The 12,321-nt window shown below is 33.1% G+C and overlaps 2 protein-coding genes across 2 annotated transcripts in view; both read right to left on the bottom strand.

Moving 5' to 3' along the window:
- LOC128996552 (atrial natriuretic peptide receptor 1-like) overlaps positions 1-4,620 on the bottom strand; it is a 59,646-nt gene extending 55,026 nt beyond the window's left edge. The window contains exon 1 of the mRNA XM_054421941.1: positions 4,588-4,620. Coding sequence (XP_054277916.1) covers positions 4,588-4,620 — 33 coding nt within the window. The remainder of the gene's footprint in view (positions 1-4,587) is intronic.
- Positions 4,621-6,773: 2,153 nt separating this feature from the next.
- LOC128997189 (uncharacterized) lies at positions 6,774-11,750 on the bottom strand. The gene is made up of 5 exons (XM_054422785.1): positions 11,478-11,750; positions 10,466-10,658; positions 9,742-9,888; positions 8,831-8,971; positions 6,774-7,282 (listed from the first exon to the last, which is right to left on the bottom strand). Exons 1-5 carry the CDS (start codon positions 11,722-11,724, stop codon positions 7,105-7,107), a joined length of 906 nt encoding a protein of 301 aa, XP_054278760.1. The 5' UTR covers positions 11,725-11,750; the 3' UTR covers positions 6,774-7,104.
- Positions 11,751-12,321: the final 571 nt, after the last annotated feature.

Below are 12,321 nucleotides of genomic sequence, written 5' to 3'. Positions count from 1 at the left end.
TCATTCATTGTTTTTATGTACAAAAAGATTTTGTAACTACAAAGTGTCTTTTATGTTTGGAGGTATTTTGTAATTGTAAAGTTGTTTATATTTTCTTTGTGCTCTCATTATCCAGCCTTTAACTAAATATTAAATCCATAGTAAAAGTCAGCAAAGAACCAGATATTGTATAGTAATTATGGTACCACCACGATATTTATGGGACGCGCGGCAACACTGCTGTATCGAGCATGCGTCCGATCAACAATTCTTTAAGTAACCACTTGGGCGATTTAGGAAACATAATTTAGGGATGTAAAGGATATATTTAGGAAACTATACTTTATCTTGTTCATTCATTATTTTTAAATAATTTAAGAACAAACTAAAATATAGCAATCACTTATTTTTTTAAATACCATCTATAAAAATCAAATAGCAGCAATACCTGGCGTTGCCCGGGCCAAAATTAAATCCACTATAATGGTAACAAAATTAATTTCAAATTGACAGTCGTATTATTGATGTAGAATGCATTTAAAAATGTTTTCAACCTGGTATCGCTCTTTTAATATTAGCTGGTGGTGATTTTAATAATCGAAATTCAGCATTACCTTTCCAACAGTACCTACTTATAGCTTCATCTTTAAAATGTATTGCATAATTTACATACCTTCTATTCATTTGACCTAAAGTAATACTTGGATGTTCCTTGGACTTTTTCTTGGCATCATAAGGAAAGGTGTCTTGGCATTTGAAGTTCTATTATATCGTTTGGAAAGCCATTCAACACAATTACGAACAAAAATACAACATTTCTTAACAAAAAAATGTCTCTATTGCTTTGTTTTTTAGATCAACATTATTGATCACTGTAAACAAAACACCAATAAACAACTTAGATGAACAGCTGCTTCATGTATAAACAGTACACGAGAAAAACACTTAGGGTTGATTTGATTATATATAGTGTATTTAAAGTGCATTTATATTTACACACTTGCCGTTGATTTTATTATATAGACTAAGAAATATAAAAAAAAAACAGATGCAAAAAATAAACAGTGCAAAACATAGTTTTTAAACTGTATGCTTTTTGGCTTAATTCAAGCAGTCTGTGTAACAAAACGATATATCATATTTTTTTTATGTAAAATGTTATGGTCAAATGCCAGTTAGGTATTACTTTAAATTATTTGAGTATTATTCGTAAATAAGGGTAGACATTTTGTTAACAAAGACGTCATCAATGTTTACCTTTCTGTTGTTTACAAACATGGCTTAAAATATATTTTGAAAAAGAAATGGCTGTTTTCTGGATTGTATATGTAATTTGTTAAAACCAGCTGTGTAGAGTTGTAAAATAAATGCATTAGTCAGTTTTTAAACGCGAATGTAAACTTTGTGTTTTTGAGTTTCTTAATGGTTTCCACGGGCACCAATAAATGTTTACTTTGAAAACCCCTCACCTCAGATCTTTCTGTAGCTGATCTAAATTTGCCAAAGTTAGACTCTGAACTATGTTTTGCCAATGAATACTGAAAACAGCCACATTTGCCACGACAACCATTGAGAGCGCCTTCCAAAGAGTGAATGCAATGTGGGTACAGCGTTGGTGTTGCCGCTTTTGTAGGCGGGGCGCTAAAGTAATCCTAAATACAATAAAATACAATACTAAACATATTTTAATATTACCATTGGCTATATTATATAGTAAATGATATTACTAAAAAGGCAATTCTATTAAGTAAAGAAAATTTCAGCTAAATTAACGAAACTATAAATAGGTAATAAAATTAAAATCATTGATGCTATAAAATAAATGTTTAAACAGCTCCAAAACTTGATATAATTGTTAATGCATTCTTTGCTGGTATAAAGTATTTCCCCAGGTAAAAATCTTTTTTAATCTCTAGGCGAGTAAAAATCAGCTGTTATAAGCAGTTGTAAATTTCGAATTTGGCAATCATATCGATCGAAATTATTTTTCGATTGATTTATTAGGTAAAGTTTTAGCCTATTGTGGTCGATCACTCGACTAATCGAGGGTATAGTACTTAACACAATCGTAATAGACGAAATGATTGAATCACTTACTAAACAGAGCTGCTTATTTGCATTAGCAGAATTGAAAACAAGCTGGAAGTCGTTTTGAGAGGTTATTGAATTTTACATACAAAAACATTTAGTTTTTTAGCTTAGTTTTTGAGGCAATATGACTAAAAATATAGTTCACCAAACGGCCAAAAAGTATCCTTTTAACCCTCACTCGTTTTTTGTGTCTTTAGATGCTGCAAACTTGATTTTACATTACTCTGATGTATCCTAATAACATACCATAAAATCATAATTACTCCATTTTTGCAAACAAGGGGCTACCAAAAGAAGATGTACATGATTGCATTATTTGGCAATGAAAGTTATTAAAAAAAATATTATAATCATATTTGAGTACTATCTCCACTCATGCATTTCTCCACTTATAGTGAACAATTTTACTCCCAAACAAATAGTTAATTTTCAAATTATTATAACGTTAACGCTTTACGAAGGCCTACGTCAATGTAGTTCTGCGAGCTCAAGCCTGTTCTACATACAAACCGTTTGTTTGTGACACGTTGACGTATGCTGATGGCCGCACGTTTGTATTGCTTTGTTTGTTCACCACCCTTATCTCAAATAAATTAGTCGAACGATTGTCTTTCAAAATAAAATAGGCTATATTAAATAGTATAATCTATCTTATCTAAGTAGTCTTAACACTATTGTATTAGGTTTTCTGGCAATAAGTAAAATTAGTTATTAAACTCTTCGTACTTGTGTAGTTGCAAGACTAAATTGATTTGTTACAGTAGTTATTGAGGGTTATGAAATAAATCTTACTCTTAGTAGTTGCTTTATTAGTTTTCCTACAAGTATCATGATAAGTCATTTAACCAATATTTCTTTGAAATCTAATTTAAATTGCTTTATTTTTAACTTGACAATTTAACGTATTGTTTGACAAAAGTCATTGATTGGTGTACGATAAACAGGTAGAAATATAAAGTTAAATTATCTGTAACCAGTATTTTGCAATAGAAAAAACTTAAATAAACTCGAAGTTATCTATAAATATTTATTTATCATTTGGTTGTATATAAAAATCATTAAATTCGAGAAGTTTATCAATTGGGTTTAATTCTTAGGTTTGACACTATTAAAATTTAATACATCATACTCAGAACAGTCACAGCAAAATTTTATTAGTATTTCTACACTCTTTTTGATGAGTGAAAAAGTCCATCTCATTAATTAGCTGCAACACTACAAATACAATTTTTCTAACTGCTATTTGTCATCGTATGGCTACAAAGGAGAGAGATCTTTAGTATAGAGAAGTTTCTCCAAGGGATATATTCAACGCAGATGCAGTGAATATATCTAAGAATGCAGTGAATATGTGTACCTAAGACAACCCTATTTTACTTTATAGGTGTCCTTACAGCAAGCCTTCTTCAAACTATTCGGTCACAAAATGTTTACAAATAAAATACTGTGTTAGTGGTTAGATCTGATAACAACAATATATTTTGGTGCTATAACTTCTAAACAAGCTCAAGGTGAAGTGGTTAGATCTGATATCAACAATACATTTTAGTGCTATAACTTCTGAATAAGCGCAAGGTGAAATAATTTAATTCAAGTAACTCCGTATTTCCGATCATCTGTACGGTGCTTTGTGAGATCAAACATGATACACATCCCGAAACATTTCTAACTTCGTATTAAGCTTTTCATATACTGAAGACATTTTCTGGTGTACACAGAAAGATGTTCAGTGAACCTTATACAAGACCCGTAAACCGGGTGACGACCATGTCTGGTGCATATTTTATACACGAGACGAAAAACTTACTGTTTTTCACAGTAAATTTAAAACACAAATACCAAAACTCGTACAAATAAACTTTTGCTCTTATTGTTGTCTTAACTACTGCAATTGTAATGTGTTTCGATTCATTTATGGTAGTTGGAGTTTTTTTTTATTTATTTTTTTAAATATATTAAGAGCTGTTCAGTTAACAGCTTCTCTATAGCTGGGCAAATAACTTTCACTTCGTAAACCTTTTATTTGAAAAACATAACATTTCTGATAACCAACACCAAAATTTCTGGTGACCACTCTCATACACAAATAGAGATCATTCGTAAAAAACTTATTTTTTTCTGGAAAACAGGATAGTTGTTTTATGATTATAGATGGCGCTACGTTTTAATACAATATTACTTTAGATTTTTAGAAACTGTGACTCAGAAAAAAAGATTAAAATACTAAACTATAAAAAGGTCAAATAGTAATGCTTGTTGATAATAAAATTTAACAGTACCAATACATTGTGAATGGTTTATAATTATGTAATGTTAAGAGTTGTTTGTATCTATTTTGTATATATTTGGAAGAAAATATCTGCAAATTATTATACTCAAATGGCTATATCATTTTTAATACAAGATTTAGTGAGATTGTGATACACTTGGAAGCATTTATGGCAAGTTCACTCGTCTCTCTAGTGGTAATACCATTAGTTGGGTGTTGGCTGCAATGCGGTCTCGGTCCTGACCTACCGTTGGTTCTGTTGGCGGGTCACCAGAAACCATCGACGTAGTTTAGGCGAGACTTCTGCCAACTTCCAACTGTCAAAGCTACAACTTGACCAGCTCAACCCATCTCTCCATTAGTAAAGGAGTTAGTAATAGATATTATTAATTTTTTGTTTTACTGGGTCACTATGAACCTTCTCTGTGACTAGGCAAAACCTCTTCTGCCATCTTCCAACTACTAACTTGTCAGCTAAAGCTACAACTTGATGTGTCCAAAACATCTCTGCTAAAAACTACAGTCAACTATATTTTACTATTATAATATTTGTTTTGCGAACAGACTTTTGAAGGATAAAATTCAGATTTTCTACCCAGGGTTCATTTTCCAGCTGAGGTCTTTGTTTTACCCAAACATCTTGGCCAGTTTTTAAAGGGGAAAGTTCCTTTGTTCCTCGATCATACTGATTCTTATACTGCCATTTTTTACGATCCCATTTTGCGACAACGCTGTTGGGTACTTCAGGTAAAAGCATGCTTGGATTGATTGGTAGCTGTGACTGTGTTCTCCTAAATATAAATAAAGAAATTATAGACTTAACAAAACGTAAACCAAACGGTAATGTGAACTCGAATTTATAATTGGATTAGTGACATATCATCTATTGCATCTAGCTATCTTTGAACTACCAAAACAGTCGTACAACATAACGCAAAGGTGTTTTTTTTTTCTGGCAAATGAAGACGAAAGCAATTTCATGAGCTGACTTACAAAACCATACAGTTTACGGCATATGAATTATTATTAACGATATTTAAATTTAAGAAAAATGACTTATGAAGGTATGACTACTGTCTAAAGCCTTGGATCAGTGTATATGTAGGTTCACAGTAAAAATATTATATTTATCTTAGTGTTTCTATTCTCCTTTTGTTGTAAAATCCTAATACCAGTATTTTAGGATAAGAAAAATATGAGCAATTGTAACATGTCAATATGTATTTATAAAATGTACATAAAATAAATAATTCAATAATCAACTACAATAAATTACTACGGTTAACAACAAAGAATAACACCAAGAAAAAATATAAATAATAACAGTCATGAAACTAAACAGAGTTCAACTAATAAATAAATAAATATCAAGAAAAATATGGTTTCGTTAAGATTTAAGGTACCTAAAAATTTCAAATTCCTAAAAATAACATTGTAAAAATAGAAATTACTTTTTATGAAATAAAAACAGTAATATAACAGTTGCAAAGATTTAAAACATAAAGTAATAGTTTTTAGTTCAATGAATTATAGTTATTGATATAATTTTTTAGATCAAATGTAAAAAAATTGTTATTTAAAAAATACTTACGGATACGTTATATTTATTTATTTAAGTAGAGTTCGTACAAGTAACTAGATAACGGGAACACTTAATTGTATAGGCAGAATATTAACAATATTTACATATTGACATTCATAAATATATTTAAAGTTTTGATTTAACTTCATGACACAAACTAGAAGTTTATTCTTATTGCTGATAAATATTATCTACTATTACATAATGTTACCATTACAATAACTTTCTTGATTGTTCTATTAAAGCTAGCTACAAGTGAAGAACAACTATAAGTATAAATACGACTATAACATTTTAGATTAAAGCTGGATGAAAAATTAAGTAAAACTAAGACAAATTATACTCTAAAAGTGTTTAAATTTCAAGTAGGTACAATCACAGAATTAAGCTTTATAAATTAGAACAAAGCCTTGATTGAATTATTTTTATTTCCAATACATTAAAAATTATATTGTCAGGAGGAATTATTTTATTATGTAATTGGAAATGGTCTATTATTCCGAGCAATGGAAATATATGTTCCGGCAGAACAAATAAGAGATAAATAAAGAGACAAAATAAATTGGTTTTGTAACTTGAAAGTGAACTTTGTAGTACAAGTTCTAAACAGACATTTCTTATAACGTGATACAAGAGTTTTAAGCTGCAACTAGAGAAAAAAAAACTTAAAATGAGAAAATAAAGTAATATGTGTTTTAAGAAACTGTTTTGGGCACTCAACCAAAAATTTATAGGAGAGAAAGAAATCTTCCGTTGGATAAACATTTTAAAATTGAATTTAAGTATCAGCATACTTATAAAATAAAACATCATGTTTAGCACCAAGGGGTAACAGTTTCTTTTACATTTGTATTCCAGCAGTTCATTACACAATAATTCAACACTACTGATATGTCAGGCATTAAAATGATTTCAAGTGAAATTTCCACCTTGACGCATACAAAGTAAACAACCAATGGCGATGACTAGCTTAAGTATACTTATTTCCCCTCACCCTCAACCTGTTTCACTAAGTATACTCTGGTCAACACAAAGTAGTCTTGAAGTATAGTCCTATCAACTAACACTGGTCACAGAAGCGCCCAAACTATTGGTCCACTATACCGTTGGCACATAACTTGACTGTAATTCACTAACCTTGCTATCACACATCTAATTGCCATTTTCTAAGATTCACGTTTCATCACATGAACCGCTTATCAGGTGGTGATATTATCTTTTTCGTCCCTGGTTTCTTCTTATCACTGTACACAGAGTTTTGATACGCCGTCGGTTTTGGCGCGGAACTTCCTTTGTACCAGGATGTGTCCGCTATAGGTTTTGAGGTTTCTTCTTCTTCCTCCTCAGAATGCTGTGGGTCTCTGAAAAATTTAACATCTTTTAGTTTCTAATAATTTTAGGAGAGACATTCAGATCAAAGGTAAACTACAGTAAGTAAGCCATTCTGGATAGTATAAAACCAAAGGGACGTTTTGCATTTAGGATATAAACTATCATATTTGAGAAAAAATCAATAAAATTTGGCTGTAAACCAAACGTTCCGTGATCTAATCCAATAAACCTTTTCCCCATACGTTTCATCCAAATGCTAGAAAGTCAGAGAACTTTGCTATGGACATTTTTACGTCTGTGAGGGTCAGGTCTAATCAAATATCTACCGACGGTGGAGCTGTAGACTCAAACCTTTCAAGAGAGACATCTTTGGGTAGTGAGGGGAGCGAAAATAAAGCAAAATGGGGGAAAGATAGACCTCTTCATCACTTACCTATTGGGTAAATTTGCTGACATTATTCGGGCATACTTACGCTACAAATAGTCCAGATTACCTGGTGAAAACTTTTAAAGGGACTCTTTTATTCATATAAGTTTCAACAGCTCTAGCGTTGTTAATTACCAAACTAAGAAACCAATCGCCACTTCATTCGTTCCCCCACAACTCTAAAAAAACTCTACATGATTGAACAGTTGAGCCCCTTTTGACCTCGTGATGGGTAACATTTTTACTGTCAACTCAAAAACTAAATAAGCTCTCACTTCGTTTCCACATTCACACAGCCTAAACCACAGCCTTTTTTTGGTGCGAAAAAAGTAAGTGGTCCAGAATCTAGGTCTACCACCAAAACTTCCCTGAAGGGATATTTGCAAACCCCATTCATATCATCTTAACTAGCGAGAAAACCGGAAATAGGCGGTCAGATGTGTTGGTAGTCTTGTTGATTACACGTATAACTGACCAGCAGCTGATTGGACGGGTTGGGAATGTGGTTGGAGTAGAGAATATGTATCACTGGGCCACTTCCTGAACTTGGGGCACTTAGGGTTTATAAATACAGTAATCTCTATGAATTGCTTGGGGCGACACTGTTGTTTAGTGGGTTTAAAAATATTACGAGTACCGTACGATTTTTCAAGTAAGAGGGTTGACAAGAATGCTCTTGATCAGTAGTTTTAAATTTCATTACATTAAAAGATTTTGTATTTAATGAAACTGATGCCTTCAGTTTTTTTCTGAAGGGTTAGCTCCCTTCGTCTTTATGATTATAAATTTATAATTATGCAGTCATATTTTAACTGTAATACAAAACTGTACAATTCCATAAAATTTGTCTTTAAACATCATAGTTTTTTTTAGGAAACGGCGGGGCAGTTACATTGATTACTTTGTACATAAACTTAAGTAGCCAACATATTCTCTAGGTAGCAAAAGTGGATAAAGTGCTCATCTTCAAATCTGCTAGTTTCTTTCAGAGGATGTCTATTCAGGACTCAGATGGCATTTGTCACTGGGCTTTCAATTATTGATGCTACAAAAAGTTTGACATTAGATATTAACAAAACTAAATTTTTGGCCACTTCCTCACGTAAAGAATGCCCTTATCATTGAACACTTGTTATTCATATGTACTTACTTGTACTTGTTTCTGCTCGGGTAGTGAAAGAGTGATTTGGAACACGCCTTGTAAAACTTCCAGCATTCTCCGTCCTCCATTCCCGTCCTCTCAGCGTCCACGTAGTCGTCCAGGAGATGAGCGTAAGGAGACTTACTGGCCCTAGGAAGCAACATATGATAGGTAAGAGGTTTGGTAAATCAAGTAAGCGCAAGATGTATTTCGTATAGAAACACTGATCAAGGCATCCTTTCAAGAACAAGAGTATAGGACATAATGACAAATTTTGTTCTTTAATATTCATGTCCCTGTATTTAGTATTTTAAAATAGCTAAACCAAATAGCATGATGCTCTCCTGGAGTGGGCTTTTACCCCGGTCGCGAACCGTTGTGAGTAGGCGTAACTCTTAAGGGTTTAAACCCAACTTATATGATGTTGGGGAAATGACAGAGTTAAGCTGCAGCAGTCAATTCCCTGATTATATAAATGATACAGTTAACATAAAACTAATTTAGTTGGGAAAAAGATAGAGTACAACAACTGAATGTAAACAGGTCAAAATTTAAACAAACTCATAACAATATAACATTTAACCATATGTTATTAACAAATTAGGCAGGCAAGGTGAACATGAAAGTTAGAAATTACAACATTATATACCCAAAACCTTTCATGGTGAGGGTTTAAACTTATATTGATTTGTCTCTTAGGGGGCTGAGATGACCTTCCTTGAATAAAAATATTCGTTAAGAATGGTTTAAGCTAAGATTTAGGGTGCATTTATAAATAACCTATTTTACTTGTTTATTTGTTGCATAAAAAAACTTATATACTCTTCCAACTACTCTACTTCAAACATACTTATGTTTAAAATATTAAACTATGAACATCAAAATAAACACAAGGAAAACAGTGATGAGAATGCACTTACGTGAAGAACAGTTTGACGACTTCTCCAAGCAGGCCGTACTTGTGATCAGGCTGGCCGTGGACTTCGCATATCGCCCTCAGTAAACACGCGTGACCATCCATGCCAAAGTTCTCCAGAAACTCTTCAGCTATAGTGTACAAGATGGCCCTGGAACATGTAGAGCTCCGTTTAGTAATTAAAGGAAATGTTCACTGAGATGCACTTCCAATAGAAATAACTTTGGTTAAATGAGTTCCTAGGTTTTCTGGTAAGAAAGCCGCAGGTTTTGATTTTTTTATATTTGTATTGCAATCAGTAAATTTTTTATATAAGTAATGAATTTAAGCAGTTAAGTCCAATAAGGATTAAGTTATTAACGAATAAAGGATACGGTTTGCAATCAACCCTTATCAATGTTAAGTAACCAATAGGTATAGAATAAAACTGTAATATACGAAATAATTTGTCGTTAAATTATTCAGTTGAATTGCTGGATCTGTAAAAATAAGAATTTTTGACACACATACTCATTGTAGGCCCCTATCCCCATAAGTCAATAGTTGGTTATCTAAATCATACAAATACATTTTACTTACATGTTTGACTAAGCCTGCTACAAGTAAAGTAACTTAACACTTGATAATTCTGGCCTATGGCTCAAACATTGCGAGAATTAAAAACTGCGGCATAAATTGTCTCAGTTTTTGTATATATATTCCCAAACCATTGAGACCTATTTATTTACCTCTCGCCTCCATGAAAAGCGTCATATGGAGGCCTCTCAGGCGCCGCTCGCTTGCCTCTCTTGTGTTCCAGCAGCTGTGCTATATAGTCTGCTAGAAGACTGCCTGACATGCGGCCCAGACTACGCGCGAATATTGGCGGCAACACTCCGTAGGGGTTCTGGTTGTCCGTCAGACCCAAGCTGTCGAAGAGAACTGAAAATCACATGTTCAGCGTTAATCTAGCTTTGGTAATTAGGAAATCCAATAATGTTTTATTTTGTATTGTTTCAAATATGTGTGCTAATTACTGCATGGAAGTACAAAACCACAGTGTAAAACCACGTAGTATAATTTACCTGACTATCTATGAGGGATGAATATCGATTTGTAGAGTGAGTCAAGAAAAAGTTTGAATAACCAATGACAAAGTGTGTCAGTAACTGCAACTATTGCCTTTGGAGACTGTACATAAATATACACCCTATCCTTTAACTGGATAAGAAGCTCACATTGTGTTTTTCAACATTGTATTTATTCTGTTAGTTTTCGATACTTTGATCCCTAATAGCTGATATTACTTGCAATAAGTCATATTTTTAGTGTTGTTCGGATAAATAGTTGGTGAACCCAGCGTAAATCGGTAATTGATAGAAACAAGCCACAATGTCAATGCAATCATACTAATTTTCAATCGAAATCGAACTAAAACTTAAAAATTGCCGTGAGATCTATTACTCTCCATAGTCAATGCCACTTCTTCTTTGTACTTAAACTTTTGAACTATACTTTTAGATTTGTAAGTCTAGCAAATTTCCGGTTTTTTTTAGCTAAAACATTTATAATAATCATATAGTGGTGAAATAACTATGGAAAAAATCACATACTATTAGTGGTGACACAGCAAGTTAAACCAGTTCTCCACAAAAAATATACCTCCTTTCTGCACTATTTCTTCATTCTTAGTTGAATGCGTGCTATTTTAAATAGTAATGATATAAAACTAATAATAGTAATAGTATGTTCTCCACTTACTGGTGAACGGTATACTGATGGACATGTTGGACAGGAAGCCCTCGGGCGGGTACCGGACGAAGGGTAGGGCCAAGGAGGGCGTGATGGTGAGACTAGAGCCTGGAGGTAGCGCAATACGACCATCATTGGTCAGCCAGATGAACCTCTTGCGGCGGTCGTGGGCTCTGGAAGGGTCCGGGGTGGAGTGTGGGAACAAGAGGGTGGCCAGGGCGAGGCCCAGCCAGAGTCGGGCGGAGCGGACGTCCATATCTGTGGAGATGAAATAGAGTTAAAACACCTAGGATAACCAAGCCTTTCAGAATAAACGTGAAATAAACACTTTCAAACTACTATTAGCATCTTGTTAGCCAATATACTGAAACACATATTTCAGTATTGTCATAGAACTGTTAATTAGAAAACATAAAAGCGTTGTTTCCGATGGTGAATTCTATCTCTAATTCATACACTCCCCCGTTAAAATGGGGATCGCCTAGTAATTGATTTTAGATTCAAGACAGATTTAAGAACAGTCAGAAGTTTGATGGTTTGAGATCCAGCTGTACTTAACCAATGCAGGAACATCGATGCTGTTCTTACAGGGAATTTCTCCCTATAGGCAGAACTCTATTACCGAATTTTTTGTTTTGGTGGCCTAGAAGATGAAAACAGTATTAATAAATTATCCCTAAGGAAGAACCAACTAGTCTTTAGTGACCAAACTACACTACAAAAACTTTATCTCGATCCATTACAAACCGACCCTAAATTTATTTTCGCCTTAATATAATGTACAATATGGAGCAACTAAATCAATAAAGTGATTGAGCAAGCTATTCAATATTCTGAACACACATATTTTCAT

This window comes from Macrosteles quadrilineatus, unplaced genomic scaffold (genome assembly GCF_028750875.1).
Source record: "Macrosteles quadrilineatus isolate MER2022 unplaced genomic scaffold, UCM_ALF_1.0 Scaffold_6__1_contigs__length_79288215, whole genome shotgun sequence".
NCBI classification, from domain to species: Eukaryota; Metazoa; Arthropoda; class Insecta; order Hemiptera; family Cicadellidae; genus Macrosteles; species Macrosteles quadrilineatus.
The sequence above is the reverse complement of the archived record's forward strand: the minus strand, read 5'-3'. Positions and strand labels throughout refer to the sequence as shown.

What these genes read in the sequence shown, in the direction of transcription:
- LOC128997189 (XM_054422785.1), bottom strand. Translation starts at nt 11,724, where the DNA reads ATGGACGTCCGCTCCGCCCGACTCTGGCTGGGCCTCGCCCTGGCCACC. An exon ending in CATCAGTATACCGTTCACCA is followed by an intron (nt 10,659 to 11,477) that starts GTAAGTGGAGAA and finishes TGTGATTTTCAG; the next exon opens with TTCTCTTCGACAGCTTGGGT. An exon ending in CCGAGCAGAAACAAGTACAA is followed by an intron (nt 7,283 to 8,830) that starts GTAAGTACATAT and finishes TAAATTTTTCAG; the next exon opens with AGACCCACAGCATTCTGAGG.